Source organism: Hoplias malabaricus, chromosome 5, assembly GCF_029633855.1.
Source record: "Hoplias malabaricus isolate fHopMal1 chromosome 5, fHopMal1.hap1, whole genome shotgun sequence".
NCBI classification, from domain to species: domain Eukaryota; kingdom Metazoa; phylum Chordata; class Actinopteri; order Characiformes; family Erythrinidae; genus Hoplias; species Hoplias malabaricus.
In genome coordinates, this window is record NC_089804.1 from 1,501,116 (window position 1) to 1,519,728 (window position 18,613).

The 18,613-nt window shown below is 45.0% G+C and overlaps 1 protein-coding gene across 2 annotated transcripts; it reads right to left on the minus strand.

Moving 5' to 3' along the window:
* Positions 1–10: 10 nt before the first annotated feature.
* Positions 11–18,468, minus strand: tec (tec protein tyrosine kinase). 2 transcript variants are annotated; one of them, XM_066671506.1, is made up of 18 exons: positions 18,059–18,468; positions 15,626–15,857; positions 15,369–15,470; positions 14,507–14,588; positions 10,246–10,374; positions 10,095–10,138; positions 8,428–8,621; positions 6,855–6,920; positions 6,705–6,759; positions 5,132–5,211; positions 4,888–5,015; positions 3,928–4,002; positions 3,663–3,834; positions 1,948–2,164; positions 1,789–1,853; positions 1,113–1,231; positions 512–669; positions 11–416 (listed from the first exon to the last, which is right to left on the minus strand). In XM_066671506.1, the coding sequence occupies exons 2-18, from the start codon at positions 15,761–15,763 to the stop codon at positions 336–338; spliced, it is 1,905 nt and encodes a 634-aa protein (XP_066527603.1). In that variant the 5' UTR covers positions 15,764–15,857; positions 18,059–18,468; the 3' UTR covers positions 11–335. The 2 variants fall into 2 exon arrangements, with proteins under 2 accessions (XP_066527603.1, XP_066527602.1); XM_066671505.1 differs by having other exon boundaries at positions 12–416; positions 15,369–15,473; positions 18,059–18,466.
* Positions 18,469–18,613: the final 145 nt, after the last annotated feature.

The following is an 18,613-nucleotide window of genomic DNA, read 5'->3' on the forward strand; positions in this document are numbered from 1 at the left end:
CAGACGAATTTGATCAGTCTGTACTTTATTCACTTCAGTATGGTCCACGTTCACAGAAACATGGTTCCCAGAGGTGTCTCAGTAAGCAGTAGGTGTGGGAGGAGTCTGTGAGGAGTGTAATGTCTAGTAGTGTCCACAGATTCTGCACTGTGTATATCTGAACACCTTTAAACCCACCAGTCCACACCTGGTGGGAATGTTCCACTCTAGCTTTCGTCCCTGAGTATATCTTTGACTGCAGACTAGTGTGTGATTGGCTCTGTCCGCTGTCCTGGTCATGAGGGGTTGTGTTGAGTTAGGTTTTCCCACAGTGAGTTTAACAGTCCAATCAGAGTTCAGGAGCTGACTCCATCTGCCTCGAGCTCGTCTGCAATCATCTGCGTGATCTGCGCAAATGACGGCCTCTCTTCTGGTCTCTGAGTAGGCGGAAAAGAAAGAGTAAAACATTACAAATGTCCACTGTGTAATGAGTTATTATGATTAACTGAAGCTGATTAAATTAACCCCTCACCTCCTGCCAACACATCTTCATGACATCGTAGATGTGGGCAGCAGCCATTTTGGGCCGATACAGGCGATGACCCTGCATCACCATGGTGACGACTTCATGGTTGAGGTTCTTCTCGAAGGGCATCTTACCTTCTGTGAACACCTCCCACATTAACACACCTTAGAAACATACACAAACACACACACACAAACCAGAAGGAAAAGTGAATAACAGAATGGGAGTTTTGACCTCAGTGCAATCTTTCTGACAGTTCTCTAATGATGGATTTTTCTAAGTGTTGTTCCTCTCATGAGGAGGCCCCAGCAATATATCAATCAGATTCCATTACCATACACCTGGCCTTGCTCTCTGTGGGTAAGAAGAGGGCCCATCCTATCATCCAAGCACAAGCAAACATCAGTTACTGGGAATAACATGTCTGCACAGGGAGTGTTCTCCTCCTCCTTGAGCTCTCTAGTGGCATTGTGTTAAGAAGCTGTGAAGGTTCACAGGAAGTGTAGAGTATGATGCAGTGATGGTTACAAATGAACACTGTTCATCTTGTTCAGATACAGAGACAATCCAAACAGTCCTCTAATGAAGGAGCAATGTGTCCTCTTACCAAATGACCAAATGTCTGACTTGCTGCTGTATTTACAGAAGTTGAAGACCTCGGGAGGAGACCACTTCACTGGGAATTTGGCTCCTGAGGAGCTGGTGTACTGGTCATCCATAACATACCTTTACAACACAATAAGAAAAAGAGCATATGCATAAAACACATACAACTGGCCATGTGGACAGGTGTGACTACATTTGGGTCAATAACCCATGTACAGGTGAAGTAATTTTTGGGTAAGATACCTGTGGACAATTGTTTTTATTTTTGTTCAAATTACCTGTAAACAGGTGTAATGATTAGGGTCAGCTGTACTTGAAGACAGGTGTAATAATTAGGGTCAGATTTACCTGTGGACAGGTGTAATGATTAGGGTCAGCTGTACCTGTAAACAGGTGTAATATTTAGGGTCAGCTGTACCTGTAAACAGGTGTAATATTTAAGGTCAGATTTACCTGTAGACAGGTGTAATATTTAGGGTCAGATTTACCTATAGACAGGTTGAATGTTTAGGGTCAGTTGTACCTGTAGACAGGTGTAATATGTAGGACCAGATTTGCCTGTGAAAAAGTGAAATCTGTGGTCAGATGTACCTGTGAGTGTGCAGATGTGTAATGTTAATTGTGTTTTTTGGGTCAGATATACCTGTAGACAGGTGTAAATGTAGAGGTGACTTTACCTCGCCATGCCAAAATCAGACACTTTAACCACATGTGAGTCATTGACAAGACAGTTCCTTGCAGCCTGTAAACATTAACCACACATTAAAGTAAGATCTCAAGAAAAACGTCTCAGTAATATCTGTTTAGATGGATCTTACAATCTTCTAAACTCTGACCAGGTCTCTGTGGATGAAGTGGTTCTCCTCCAGGTAACTCATGCCCTGGCTCACATCATGGCAGATACTGAGCAGGTTCTGAATGTTGAAGGATCCTCGCCGCTGACGGATGTAGTTCAGGAGGCAGCCCAGCTCCATAAACTCTGTCACCAGGTAAATGGGCTTCTGCTGTGTACACACTCCATACAGCTGCACCAGTCTGGGGTGGGTCAGACTCCTGGAACACACACAGAGAGTCACATACACAGACTCCTACACAACTGCTCCAGCCTGGGTTAAGTTATATTACTGTAATTCAAACACACAGTCACAAAGCTTTCTGACTAAACCAGTAAATGAAATGAGGTTCATCTCGAACCACATCAGTGCAGCTGTGTGGTGCTGTGTTCTATTAAGAGCTTGTGGTCAGTGCTTGAGTTTGACCACAGTCCTGCCCTCCTTCTCTCCCACAGGGCCATGTATGCAAAGTGTCACCTGAGTCAGTGCTGCAAATAAAAACCCAACATTAAAAAAACAAGAGCAAAGAGAAACTAGGCAAGACTAGTTTAGACAGACCGCCATTAGCCATACAGCCTTTGTCATAGAGGAAATGCACATAATACATCCCCTTGTCATTGGAAGGTCCGGAGAAGCTTTGGTGCTTCATATCAATGTCTTTGTTTCCATGTGGTTTTTATTCTGTGAGTGTGTTTTACAGAACATATGGAGGGCAGGTAATTATGGTAGGAATGACAAAAGGAGCACAGTTTTGTTCATAGAATACAACACCATCATTAGTGTTTTTCTTCTTCATTTTATTTAAAGATAAATACCTGACAATCTACCACCAAAGTACACAGACCACCAAGGAAAATTTGTTGATTTTCACAATTACATTTACTTATTTTTTCAGTGTAACATAAACGTGAAGTTTAAGGAGATTGTGCATCTTTATGGAATTTTAAAAAGACACTGATGCCACAAAATGTCTCCCCACCACAAAGACACATGCTCAAGTGAAATGAGACAAATTCAGCAGTGCTCCTCTATAATAATACTGTGTAAATGTTGCCGATTTCAGAGGCGTCCTGCTGACCTTGTGAACGAACCAATGCTGAGCTGCGGCTCTGGCCACATGCATGGTGTCACACTAAACACAGCCCCAGAAACACACCCAAACAGAGTGGTCCCTGTCTTATGTCCTATGTCCTATGATTCAGCCACGATTCGTGCTGAAGAACCTACTGTTCTTTGGTTCCAGCTGGGAATTAATATTTCTTATTCATAAACCAGTTAATGTTGGTGGAAACATGTCAAATGGTTCCAAATTTAGTTCACAAAATATGTCTGAACTAACAACAGACGGTGTAGAAGTGCCACCTTAAGGTCTCTCTGTGAAATACAGCTGAACTAACAGTTCCTACTTGCGCATGTGCCTTTCAACATTAGGAGTCACTCACTCAGTCATGAAACCGCCTTCACAGCTTCAGGTCATGTCCCATGGAAATTTGAAAATGGTCCTTGTGCCTCTAAAAACAGTTTCCAGGTCTGAACTGTGTACTATAATCTACATCAATAATGCTACATGCTACAATATGACACTGCTCTAAAATAACAGCTCATTAATGTGTTTCATATCAATAATGCTACATGTTAAAAGCTAACACTATGCTCTTAATTAAAAGTACCTACTCTGCTGTGTCTGAGAAGTGTGTGTGTGTGTGTGTGTTACTTACATCATCACCTTGGCCTCCTCTATAAAGTCCTCCTCAGACATGGCTCCCTCTCTGATGGCTTTAATGGCGACCTTATGTTGCGCCCTCCACTTCCCGAGTCTGACCACTCCGAACTGACCACTGCCCAACTCCTTCATAAATGTCAGCTCTGAGGGGTTAATCTCCCACTTATCTACACACACACACACACACAGAATAATCATCATCATCATCTTTATAACACCACTACAGTGTTCAGACTTTTTTCAGATTTTATAAATCTGACCGTAGCTGAATCCTGCTGTCGTGGGAGCTGCTGTGTTTTGTTTGTTCACTGGATATCGCAGCCTTGACACCAGACCTACACACACACACACACAATTCATATCTCTTATCAGAAACACATAAGGAAAACACCACCAAGTACATAACATCACACTCCAAACAGCAGGGGGAGTCACTGCTACATGGATGAAGGGCAAAGACAGTGCAGTAGCCCAAACCACCATCCTTGCTCACAAAACAAACAGGTCAATACAATTAATCCACAATAAGTAACAAGAAATAACAATGTCTCTTATTCTGTAGGCGCAGGGGAAATACTTGGCATTGGCACACACCAAATCAGTCCCTTATGGACCAGAGATTTATATATATTAGGGGTGACACTTGTGGCTTTCGCTGGTGTGTTCAGTTCCAGACAGAAGAACCACACTACAAAAATTATGACTGTCAGTCATTCGGGGACTGTTTTCAGTATTTCAGTGCGCTGTAACAGTGTGTAGGAGTGAACGACTGTAGCTGGTGTGTCAGTATTTTCGTGCTGTAACTGTATGTAGGAGTGAACGGCTGTAGCTGGTGTATCAGTATTTTGGTGTCCTAACTGAATGTAGGACTGAACAGCTGTAGCTGGTGTGTGTCAGTATTTCAGCGCTGTAACTGTATGTAGGAGTAAACAGCTATAGCTGGGCCTTTTATTGTGATGTAGACACAGTACAGCTCAGTAAAAATGGCTAGCGCTGGGCTTGTTTATATTCACATAGCTCTTGTTTGACACTCTTTTAACCTTTGACACAGAGGATGGCCTGTTGCACCTGGAGGAAGTCTGTGGTGCTTCAGTTCGCCACAGCAGATGGTTCATGGGTACAAACTACAGAAATGTAGTTCATTTATTAGTATTTCTTGGTGTGTGTGTGTGTGTGTGTGAGAGAGAGAGAGAGAGAGAGAGAGAGAGAGAGTGTGTTACCTGCAGCATTATGTTTGTGGTACTCTATGAGGTCAGGTATATTGCTGAATTGATGTTTCTCTGCAAGATAAAACTGTGCTGGAGAAGATGAGGTCTCTTTAATGTGATAATGTCGGATTGCTCCATCCCTGAAACACATCAGAGAACAACATGGAACAGCCTTAACACAGAGAAACAGCTTTAACGCAGACGAACAGGTTTAATGTCTCAGTGTTATGTTAGTTTCCTGTTGGACAGGACTTACCCCAACGATTTTGTGTAGACAGAAACAGTGTAGGCTCCTTGACTGCTGGAATCACGTACCAGGAATCCTCCCTCTTTACCCTTCATATACACACACACACACACACACACACACACACACACACACACACACACACACACACACACACGATCAACAGGAGCAGTAGGGGGCATTGGTGCATTCAACAAACACAAGTCTTTCCTAAGGCAGCGATCAGTTAACATGTTATCATTATTCATTCATTGTCTGTAGCCCTTATCCAGTTCAGGGCGGCGGTGGGTCTGGAGCCTACCCAGAATCACTGGGTGCAAGATCGGAACACACCCTGGAGGGGGTGCTAGTCCTTTACAGTCCTTTTCACACTCACAGCTATAAACACTTTAGCACGTCCAGGAGTGAACATATTGAACACATCTGCATCACACACATCAACGGTACAGTATAATACACACACACACTACACACACACACACACACACACACACACACAGCTGCAACATATCCTCGCTGTCCATTTAAAAACCTGCATTTCTGTGTGTGTGTGTGTGTGTGTGTTTAAACACAGCAGCTGTCTCTCACACTGTGGGTAAACTTCATGACGAATAACCAATAGAAACCCTCTAAAATTACTGAATAAACTCTTAACATTGACTTCCTCTGAAAGTTAAGAAGGTATTTTCCTTCTTATTTTGTTTGTACAGTGCAGATGTATATTTGCATTTAGCTGTAAATATTCAATAATTACATGATCACCATCATTAATCATTCTTTAAACTTTGCAGATTATAAGAACTGACTCCAGGCACATGGTTCACCACAGGGACCTTCTCTCTTTCTTCAGTAAAAAAAAAACTTTGCCAAAATCAGAATCCCAGACACGTTCTAAAATAATCAGAAATAATGATCATCTGTGCACCTGTGTTTCACACAATTCCAGCCATTCCATTCATTTCCCCATAAAGACATACAGCACAGACCTGGACGTACTTATATGGGCATGGCCCAGGCCAGAGGAAGGTAACAGATTCAAAGACATTAAAAGAACAGGGGGCGGAGCGTAGAGGGCACACAGCCTCTTTAGAAACGGGCTTCACTGCAGTTCACAACGTAAGTGTCCTCAGATGTACACTTTTGCTAAGAAATCATTTCTGAACTTAGGAACCTAAAGCCACATATATGGCTTGTTGCAAACACACACACACACACACACACACACACACAAACACACAGAAACACACACACACACAAAGGTAAGTGCCCACAATGAGAACGGAAATAGTTTTGGAGGCTATCTAAGTCTGTGGTATGTTTGTTTGAATGTGGGAAGGTTGAGTTACTGGTGATTTGTGTGTGTGTGTGTGTGTGTGTGTGTGTGTGTGTGTGTGTGTGTGTGTCTGGTTTCAGTACCTCTAGATACTCTTGAGTGTCTGGACATTTCTCTATCAGAAGCTATAATCACTTTGTTCAAGTGAGTGTTGCAGCCAGCAGCAATATCACACACACACACACACACACACACACACACACACACACACACAGGCATGCACCCATACCTACAAACATATTCACAGACCTCATTTCTTAGCTGTTCCTCTGCTTTGTTTCGATTGACGTTTTTGCAGTACCACCTGAAAAACACACACACACACACACACACAGAGGGATATATGTTTAGTCACACTCTGTGGTCTTCTTACTCTATCCACCTTAATTATGGACTTACACAAACTGTTCCAGGTTGTCCGGCTGCTTTGGGGTCACATAGTTACTGGGGATGTAGCCTTCCTTCCTGGAAACACACACACACACACACACACACACACAATTTATTGAAAATTCATCCATTTTGTCTCCACCTTGTGTAACCACTAGGTGTTTCTGATAAAGTGGCCAGTGTGTGTCAGTAGAGGGGGGTGTTTCTGATAAAGTGGACAGTGAGTGTCAGCATAAAGGGGTGTTTCTGATAAAGTGGCCAGTGAGTGTCAGTAGAAGGGGGGTGTTTCTGATAAAGTGGCCAGTGAGTGTCAGTAGAGGGGGGGTGTTTCTGATAAAGTGGCCAGTGAGTGTCAGTAGAGGGGGGGTGTTTCTGATAAAGTGGCCAGTGAGTGTCAGTAGAGGGGGGGTGTTTCTGATAAAGTGGCCAGTGAGTGTCAGTAGAGGGGAGGTGTTTCTGATAAAGTGGCCAGTGAGTGTCAGTAGAGGGGGGGGTGTTTCTGATAAAGTGGACAGTGAGTGTCAGTAGAGGGGGGGTGTTTCTGATAAAGTGGCCAGTGAGTGTCAGTAGAAGGGGGGTGTTTCTGATAAAGTGGCCAGTGAGTGTCAGTTGAAGGGGGTGTTTCTAATAAAAGTGGCCAGTGAGTGTCAGTAGAGGGGGGGTGTTTCTGATAAAGTGGCCAGTGAGTGTCAGTAGAGGGGGGTGTTTCTGATAAAGTGGCCAGTGAGTGTCAGTAGAGGGGGGGTGTTTCTGATAAAGTGGCCAGTGAGTGTCAGTAGAAGGGGGGTGTTTCTGATAAAGTGGCCAGTGAGTGTCAGTAGAGGGGGGTGTTTCTGATAAAGTGGCCAGTGAGTGTCAGTAGAGGGGGGTGTTTCTGATAAAGTGGCCAGTGAGTGTCAGTAGAAGGGGGGTGTTTCTGATAAAGTGGCCAGTGAGTGTCAGTAGAGGGGGGTGTTTCTGATAAAGTGGCCAGTGAGTGTCAGTAGAGGGGGGGGTGTTTCTGATAAAGTGGCCAGTGAGTGTCAGTAGAGGGGGGGTGTTTCTGATAAAGTGGCCAGTGAGTGTCAGTAGAAGGGGGGGTGTTTCTGATAAAGTGGCCAGTGAGTGTCAGTAGAGGGGGGGGTGTTTCTGATAAAGTGGCCAGTGAGTGTCAGTAGAAGGGGGGTGTTTCTGATAAAGTGGCCAGTGAGTGTCAGTAGAGGGGGGGTGTTTCTGATAAAGTGGCCAGTGAGTGTCAGTAGAGGGGGGTGTTTCTGATAAAGTGGCCAGTGAGTGTCAGTAGAGGGGGGGTGTTTCTGATAAAGTGGCCAGTGAGTGTCAGTAGAGGGGGGTGTTTCTGATAAAGTGGACAGTGAGTGATAGTGGAAGGGGGGTGGATGGGGTGTGTATTCAGTCATTCATTTATTCACTGTCCACAACCACACTTCCAGTCCAGGGTCACGGTGGTACCCTGAATCACGTGGTAAGAGGCAGAAACACACCCTGGAGGGGGCATCAGTCCTTCATGGGGTGTGTATTGTAATGAAATATTTTTAGCTGTGTAGATGCTGTGTAGCACATGCACACACACACACACACGTACCCATATTTGTCACGTGCTTTATGCCAGTTGACGTCGCACTTCTCTAAGATGACGTACTCCTCTCCGCGGCGCAGAGTCAGGTCCTGAACCTCCGCCCCCTCAAAGTCATACAGAGCGATGACCACTTCCTCCAGAGCTTTAGGGTCCTGAGGGGATACCTCTGTGGGGGGCGGTGGAGGAGGTGGGCGGCGAACCTGGAGAGGTCAGAGAGACCATTACACACTGCATAGAATGGTCAGACTGGACTCACTTAGTGAGACACACCACTAGAGGTCACTCCCAGGAACCACTCCTCCTTAAACAGACAAGGGAGAAGGGGGCGGGGCCAAGCAGAGACCCAAGACTTAAACAGGAACTTTTCACCCAAATGAATGGAATGGGTGCATTGTATTTACATGAGATTTAGCAACTGAAATGTCATTCACAGCAGAGAAGCGCCATCTGGAGGTTATTAGACAACGGAGAGACTCCAAACGCTGAAAAGCACCAACCGAGATGAGGATGTTGCTCTATTCCTGCTCCATAGGGGGGTCACACTGACTTATTTCTGCTGTTACAGTTACATTACTTAAGGTGGAACTGACTCTAAATTCAGGAGAGCGCTAACTGCATGAAAGTAAACACAGAGCGAAAGTGCTACAAAACTAACACCACTCCACATTAAAAGATACAGTCGCTTCTTACTCACACACACCGCTCCACCTTAAAAGATACAGTCGCTTCTTACACTCACCGCTCCACATTAAAAGATACAGTCGCTTCTTACTCACACACACCGCTCCACCTTAAAAGATACAGTCGCTTCTTACACACACCGCTCCACATTAAAAGATACAGTCGCTTCTTACTCACACACACCGCTCCGCCTTAAAAGATACCGTCGCTTCTTACTCACACACCGCTCCACCTTAAAAGATACAGTCGCTTCTTACTCACACACACCGCTCCACCTTAAAAGATACAGTCGCTTCTTACTCACACACACCGCTCCACCTTAAAAGATACAGTCGCTTCTTACTCACACACACCGCTCCACATTAAAAGATACAGTCGCTTCTTACTCACACACACCGCTCCACCTTAAAAGATACATTCACTTCTTACTCACACACACCGCTCCACCTTAAAAGATACAGTCGCTTCTTACTCACACACACCGCTCCACCTCAAAATGGGGGTGTTCGTATTTCTTTGAGAGCAATAGTTCTCAAGAATCTTTGATTTTAATGGCTTCTTTTTAAACGGTGTCCTGTGACGCCTCCTAATGCTGCGTTAGTCACCACCACACATTTGTGACTCGTAAACATTTGTGCTCCAGTTTTATAAAATTAAACCAACTCAGTTTACTGCTCAGAATCTACAGCCCGTCACATCACAATCAAATGCTGAGACTGCATCGGCAATTTTGTTCATAGCTGTCAAAATAAAAGTCCTACATCAGACAGCTTAGCATTTCACACAAAATAAATGTGGGTCATAGAACCAGCCCTGCATCACTCAGTGAGAACAACACTCTTCACTTCTGTAAACGGCACCAGCAAACCACTGCAGTGAATAATCTCCTAGAACACACACTGTGGTTAGAGAAGACCATAGCATCAGTTGAACAGAGCTCTGTGTGTGTGTGTGTGTGTGTGTGTGTGTGTGTGTGTGTTTGAGGAACTGACCTTGGACTCGTCACCAGGAATTGGGGGCAGTGGTTTACGAGTAACTGTGAGAGAAAGAGCAGAATTACACTTCTATATGAACTGTGTGTGTCTGTGTGTGTGTGTGTGTGTGTGTGTGTCTGTGTATGTGTGTGTGTGTTTGTGTTCTCACTGTCTCCAAACAGGTTGTATTCTTCGCAGCCGGGGGCTAGTTTCTCTGCCTGACCACAGCACAGCCAGCCGCCCTCCTGCCAGAACTGAGGGTGGAACTTCGCCACGACATGGGGGTTGTTTCTGATCTCTACCACACACACACACACACACACACACACACACACATTGGAATTTATCATTACCCAGAAGTTAATTTTTAATAGTTAACACTAACACGACTGAAATAGTTGGCCCCTCTTTCCCACATTAGAGCTCTTTCAGCCAACTTTCTTTTTTTGTAAAAACTCTCTGAGACTTTCTGAGTGAAGAGAAGTAGTAGGGAATAAAAACGTGGGGTTTCCATCCACCAAGATGTGCTCATTTTTTAAACCATTACTGTAACCAGGCAAAACATTAAGAACATATTCTTATTTACAACAGCAGCCTGGCAAGCAGCAAGGGCTGCCTGAGGACAAGGGGATAACTATATAAATATATATCTCATCACTCTCCACTGTCTGTTCACAGCGGCTAATAACAAACTGACCAATGAAAAGCTGAAAAATCACAGTTTCCTTAACAACTAACTCCATTGGCTGCTAGACCTCCATCAAGACCACGTACCCCCCTCCGTTCTCCCGGCGCTGTCTGAGTGTCTGAGCTAACGTTAACGACTGATCTCACGTTTTCTCACGTGAAATTATACACTGGCGGCTATGATTCCTCTATAATTAATTATAATTCATTTACAGTTACCCTCAGAGAAATACAGTCTTTTCTTGCTCCTGAACACTTGTAATCAGACAGCGACGATGTGAAGGGAGAAAGGAATAAAGTATTAAACATTTGCCTCATGATGAGAGGTAATGAGAATAACTCCCAAATTCAAACTGCAGGAAAACACCATCAAATATTTCAATGTTGAAAATGCTCATAGAAAGTGGAAAAGGCCCAAAATCCTTACGAAAATACTCGCAGCTTTTGGCCCAAGCACACTTCGCTTCAGGATGTGAAACACGAGCTGCATTCTGAGCATTGCTTCAGCAACAGTCACTTTCTCTACAGCCAAAGGTCATGGTGGAGCAGCTCTCCGGAGCCACACGCAGAACTGGTTCCTCTTACAAACTTATACATATTCCACTGAGAGAGATTCAGAGGCTGCAATCACCACCTTCTACTAAGTCTGTTCTTTTTAGCATCACGCACTCTACTGTAGACATTCATTCACTCATTCATTCATGGGCTGTGACCTCTTATCCAGCTTAACCACCGGGCACAAGGCGGGGACATGCCCTGGAGGGGGCGCCCCTCCACCGCAGGGCGACATACACTCACACAGTCACTCACACATTTACGTTTGCATCCTTGTGTGAAATGTTGTGGCCCTCAGTCGTTCTAGTGTTGACCTGCTTTGGGACACGAGCAGCTGCACATGAGCCGGAGGTCACTGTGTCTAATGGACTCCAGACAGTCTTCGAGCACGGTTCTGTGGAGCAGTGGAACTGTGTTCTCTGGAGGGATGGAGCTCCGTCACTGAACATTCTCACAGCAGTGTTCCAGATACTACAGTAAAGCCTCCTCAGAAGAGTAGGACTGTCTTCAATTCCACAGTAGTGTGTGTAGAGTTTATGAGCATATCGTACTGAGAAGTGTGTGTGTGTTTGTGTGTGTGTGTGTGTGTGTGTGTGTGTTTCTGGACACACATTTCAGCTCTTCCTCTTTCAGTTTCTTAATTTATCTGCACTTCTTTCTAAAGACAAATTGCACCTAAACCGCAGGGTTCCTGCAGACACTCCTCCCTCCGCTTCCTGCTCTTATCCTCGGGGTTAGAAGCTACACTCACGAACCACGCTGCGCCTGCTGCAGCTACATTACGCCGCTCTGGAGTCTTCAGGTACACCAGTTTCTCCACAATGGTCAATAAACATGATTACCGTAGATCATTCCTGCCCCTGCTGCACCCCCCAGTGGTCAGTACTGTTATAGACACGACGCTCGTCACTGTGCAGTTTAAAAAGCCAAAGCCCACGCCTCAACCTGCTATGAGCACATCTGAGCCGAGCGTGAGGGAGGTCCCCTCCAGCAGCAGCAAGGCCCCATCACCATCTGCAGCAGAGCCTCCACTCTGAGAAACCTCTGATAGTTTTTCTTATTATTTATATCTGTGCTGAACCCTGCTGTAGCTGTAGAGGGTTTTCACCTGAAGGTGGCGCTGCATGTCTCACGCTGTGATTTTTTCTTTCTCATATTGGAAAAATAGCTAGAGTGCCCCCTGTCACTGAGAGGGCACCTAAAATTTACTCAAAATCAGAACAAGGAATAAAAGAAAGGCCAAGGAATATAGAAAGAGAAAAGGACAGAGAGAGAGAGAAAGACAGAGAGAGAGAGAAAGAGAAATAGACAGAGAGAGAGAGAAAGAGAAAAAGACAGAGAGAGAAAGAGAAAAAGACAGAGAAAGAGAGAGAAAAAGAAAAAGACAGAGAGAGAAAGAGAAAAAGACAGAGAGAGGGAGAGAAAGAGAGAAAGAAAAAGACAGAGAGAGAGAGAAAGAGAGAGAGAGAGAGAAAGAGAAAAAGACAGAGAGAGAAAGAGAAGAAGACAGTGAGAGAGAAAGAGAAAAAGACAGAGAGAGAGAGAAAGAGAAAAAGACAGTGAGAGAGAAAGAGAAAAAGACAAAGCGAGAGAGAAAGAGAAAAAGACACAGAGAGAGAAATAGAAAAAGACAGAGAGAGAGAGAAAGAGAGAAAGAAAAAGACAGAGAGAGAGAGAAAGAGAGAGAGAGAGAGAAAGAGAAAAAGACAGAGAGAGAAAGAGAAGAAGACAGTGAGAGAGAAAGAGAAAAAGACAGAGAGAGAGAGAAAGAGAAAAAGACAGTGAGAGAGAAAGAGAAAAAGACAAAGCGAGAGAGAAAGAGAAAAAGACACAGAGAGAGAAATAGAAAAAGACAGAGAGAGAGAGAAAGAGAAAAAGACAGAAAGAGGGAGAGAAAGAGAGAGAAAGAAAAAGACAGAGAGAGAGAGTGAAGGAAAAAAGAGAGAGAGAGAGAGAGAGAAAGAGAAAAAGACAGAGAGAGAAAGAGAAAAAGACAGAGTGAGAGAGAAAGAGAAGAAGACAGAGTGAGAGAGAAAGAGAAAAAGAGAGAGAGAGAAAGAGAAAAAGACAAAGAGAGAAAGAGAAAAAGTCAGAGAGAGAGAGAAAGAGAAAAAGAGAGAGAAAGAGAAGAAGACAGAGTGAGAGAGAAAGAGAAAAAGAGAGAGAAAGAGAAAAAGAGAGAGAGAAAGAGAAAAAGACAGAGAGAGAGAGAAAGAGAAAAAGTCAGAGAGAGAGAGAAAGAGAAGAAGACAATGAGAGAGAAAGAGAAAAAGACAAAGAGAGAAAGAGAAAAAGACAGAGAGAGAGAGTGAGAAACCCACCCTACATCAAGGTGTTAAATGGAAGTTTTGCCTTTTTTAAAGAAGCAGTTGTGAAATCATTGTCAGGGAAATCTGTGGATAGAATTTAAACAATAAGAGCTTTTCCACGCACTGAGTTTTGTGAATTATGAAAATGCACATTAAAAATAAACTGAACAGAGAAACACACACAGTGAAGAAGAGTTTTACGCTCCGATGATGTGGAAAAATCAGACTCTCGCTAGAGTATGATGTTAGCAACTGCTTTGGACTCCACAGCAACCAATAAGATAAAACTTTAGCTGCCAGCTAGGATACACCACTGCCTAGCAACAGGTTCGAAAGCTCTTTCGACACCATGCAATCACCTAGCAACAGCTTAGCAACCACCACAGACATCAAAGTAATATTTATCAACATGTTAGCAACCACATGAAAAACCCGTGGTCTAGCAACACATTAACTTTGGATACCATAGCAACCAACAAGCACCAGAAAGAACATGTCAAGCATCAACACAGCAACTATTTCCGATAAGAGCCTAGCACCAGATTAGATTAGATTTGTCAGAACTTTTTATTAACAGTTTTAATCTTGAAATGTGAAGTTACTAATTCCCCACTTCCCCATCCACAATAAGTGACAAATGTGTGTTAACCCAACAGTGATGACCTCACAACCACTTGTGCATCGTGTGTGTGTGTGTGTGTGTGTGTGTGTGTGAGTGTGTGTGTGTGTGTGAGTGTGTGTGTGTGTGTGTGCGTGTGTGTATGAGAGTATGTGTGTGTGTGTGTATGAGAGTGTGTGTTTGTGTGTGAGTGTGAGTCTGTGTGTGTGTGTGTGTGTGTGTGTGTGTGTGTGTGTGTGTGTGTGTGAGTGATAACAGACCTTCCTTCATGCTCTGGACCCACAGACTCCGGCTCTCGTTGCTCGGAGCAAATATATACAGAGTCATCAAATCATAGACCACCTGGGTGAGAGAGAGAGACAGTTACAGAGAGAGAGAGAGAGAGAGAGAGAGAGAGAGAGAGAGAGAGAGAGAGAGACAGTTACAGAGAGAGAGAGAGAGAGAGAGAGAGAGAGAGAGAGAGAGAGAGAGACAGTTACAGAGAGAGAGAGAGAGAGAGAGAGAGTTACAGAGAGAGAGAGAGAGAGAGAGAGAGAGAGAGAGACAGTTACAGAGAGAGAGAGAGACAGTTACAGAGAGAGAGACAGTTACAGAGAGAGAGAGAGAGAGACAGTTACAGAGAGTGAGAGAGAGAGAGAGAGAGAGAGAGAGAGAGAGAGACAGTTACAGAGAGAGAGAGAGAGAGAGAGAGAGACAGTTACAGAGAGTGAGAGAGAGAGAGAGAGAGAGAGAGAGAGAGACAGTTACAGAGAGTGAGAGAGAGAGAGAGAGAGAGAGAGAGAGAGAGAGACAGTTACAGAGAGAGAGAGAGAGAGAGAGAGAGACAGTTACAGAGAGTGAGAGAGAGAGAGAGAGAGAGAGAGAGAGAGACAGTTACAGAGAGTGAGAGAGAGAGAGAGAGAGAGAGAGAGAGAGAGACAGTTACAGAGAGAGAGAGAGAGAGAGAGAGAGACAGTTACAGAGAGTGAGAGAGAGAGAGAGAGAGAGAGAGAGAGAGACAGTTACAGAGAGTGAGAGAGAGAGAGAGAGAGAGAGAGAGTAATATAATATCCACTGTGTTGTATAAACGCAGGGGGCTGGTGTCGTTCATGTCGTTTCCAGTTGTGTGTTGAAGTGTTTTACCTGGAAGGGGTATTTGTTCTGACAGGGAATGACTGTGCCCCCATTCCTCACTATCTCCACACACTTCACCCTCTGCAGGTCGATTGAACCCTTCTTACACTTCTTCTGCAAACACACACACACACACACACACACATTTATCATATTCCACACGGCGCAGGTGTGTGTGTGAAAGGTGGAGGTGTGCACCTGGTTTCCTCTCTACCGGACCTGGCCCCAGTGAGTGTGTAGAGAAAGTTCTGAGGGTGTGTCCTCACCTCAGGGCGTCCCTCGTAGTAGGTGAGATGTGTCTTGTTGAGGACAAACACCCTCTCTTTGTAGTTCAGAGGAGACGTCCTCTTCTTCTGCTGCGAGCGCTTGATCAGAGTCTCCTCTAGAATCGCCTCGGAACTCATCTCTGAGCTCTACCTCCACCGAGAACTGCCATCTACTTCTCTCTCTCTTTATCTCTCTCTCTCTCTCTCTCTCTCACACACACACACACACAGCCTGTGGGCAGAGCAGAAACACACACACACACACACACACATAAATAAATAAATCTAGCCACTTTCTCACAAACCCCTCTCCGGCTTGTGTCCAGTTAGAGGCTGTAGTCACTGTAGTCCACACAGAGGGCTATAAATCCCTACAGAACTGATGTGGGGAACGGTGGAACTGTGTTCTCTGAAGTGATCCAGCTCCTTCTAACACCACATTCAACACTGCAGTAGCTGAATGCCATCAAATCCTCACAGAAATGTTCAGCTCAAAACATAAAAAAGGGGCACGCACACGAATTGACTTCACAACACTGGAGCTTGTTTGTTTGTGGGGAATTTCAGAGAGGTGGTGGAGTTCCCCTGCAGGAGCAGCGGTGCGAGGAGCAGGTGGTGGGGTGCGGAGTGGACAAGCAGAGGAGTGATGTAAGTATTAACTGTGGTATTAAGAGCGCAGCTGCATTTAGGTCGAAGACTCTGATTTGTAAAAGCTGTGAACTACAGAAGCCCTGAAAGGCAAAGGACATTTTGTTTATTCCCCATCTGTCGGCAAATGTGCAGAACACTGATATTGAAAAGTGCCCGTGCAGACAGGCTGCAGGTGTGGGCCACTTCTGGGAGAGTCACAGCGCTGCTGGTCCACTGTCGGTGCCGGCAGACTGAACACGAACCAAAGATGGCCCTCGTAACAACATGAAACTTACAAGGAAACACGCTTCAGCTCTATTTTTGCCGCTTGCAGCCTGTGGTAGATCTTAAAGAATCGAGTATTCTCACAAGATGGGTGTGGCCTAATGGTTAGAGGATAAGGCTTAGGACTGAAAGGTCGTCGGTTCGATTCTGGAACTGTTTGCTGCACACACCCCACCCCCACCTCTTCCCTTAGTGCCCTCCAGTAAATCAGCCCCCACAAACCCAGCCATTTAAACAGCAATGATGAGGCACCTGGGTCTGCGCCAGACACCATCAGTCGATGCGGTTAGTGCCAAACAGGAAAAGGGGGTGTGAGATGTGGGTCAGACCATGGCCAGAATAATGCTGCTATCTACAAACAGAATTAGCGGCTAGTGTTCTCCTCCAAGCGTGCTGAGATAAAACAGATACCAAAGTACAGACCCCTCAGTACAGACTACAGACCCCTCAGTACAGACTAGATATCCCTCATTACAGACTAGATATCCCTCAGTACAGACTACAGACCCCTCAGTACAGACTAGATATCCCTCAGTACAGACTATAGACCCCTCAGTACAGACTACAGACCCCTCAGTACAGACTAGATATCCCTCAGTACAGACTAGATATCCCTCAGTACAGACTACAGACCCCTCAGTACAGACTAGATATCCCTCGGTACAGACTATGGACCCCTCAGTACAGACTACAGACCCCTCAGTACAGACTAGATATCCCTCAGTACAAACTACAGACCCCTTAGTACAGACTAGATATCCCTCAGTACAGACTACAGACCCCTCAGTACAGACTAGATACCCCTCAGTACAGATTACAGACCCCTCAGTACAGACTACAGACCCCTCAGTACAGACTAAATATCCCACAGTACAGACTACAGACCCCTCAGTACAGACTACTGGCCCCTCAGTACAAACTAGATATCCCACAGTACAGACTACAGACCCCTCAGTACAGACTACGGGCCCCTCAGTACAGACTACAGACCCCTCAGTACAGACTAGATATCCCTCAGTACAGACTAGATATCCCTCAGTACAGACTACAGACCCCTCAGTACAGACTATGGGCCCCTCAGTACAGACTACAGACCCCTCAGTACAGACTATAGACCCCTCAGTACAGACTACAAACCCCTCAATACAGACTAGATATCCCTCAGTACAGACTAAAGACCCCTCAGTACAGACTAGATATCCCTCAGTACAGACTACAGACCCCTCAGTACAGACTAGATATCCCTCAGTACAGACTAGATATCCCTCAGTACAGACTACAAACCCCTCAGTACAGACAAGATATCCCTCAGTACAGACTACAGACCGCTCAGTACAGACTAGATATCCCTCAGTACAGACTAGATATCCCTCAGGACAGACTACAGACCCCTCAGTACAGACTACAGACCCCTCAATAAAGTTGCAGACCCCCCAGCATTGTACAGACTACAGACCTCTCCACAGAGTTCAGATCCATTAGTAAAGAAGAAAGGCAAATCGAGTTCCTGTCTCTTACCTGTGTCCAGTGCGTGAAGAACTTATGTTCTTTTACAGCGTCCACTCCAAAGTCTGCCTCAGAAACTCAAACACACACACATTTTCTGTCCCCCCCACACACACTCATTTGTTCACACACAAACATTTGTTCATGCTTCACAATCAGGAAACAGAGACAGGCCACTGAGAGTCAGGGTTGAATCAGGAAGTCTCAGTAATGTGGTTCCCCTCTCTCTCTCTCTGCTTTGAATACAACTAACTTTTTTCTCTCTCTCCGTCCTCACTCTTTATCTCTCTAATTCTGTCTTTATCTCTCTCTTTCTCTCTGCTTTGAATTAAAACAAAAACGCTATCTCTCACTCTCTGCACTGTCTCTCGCTCTCTATCTCTCCCTCCTTTCTTGCTCTCTCACTCTTTCTCTCTCACTCTCTCTCCCTCCTCTCTCGCTCTCTCACTCTTTCTCTCTCACTCTCTCTCTCTCTCCCTCCTCTCTCGCTCTCTCACTCTTTCTCTCTCCCTCCTCTCTCACTCTTTCTCTCTCCCTCCTCTCTCACTCTCTCCTCTCTCGCTCTCT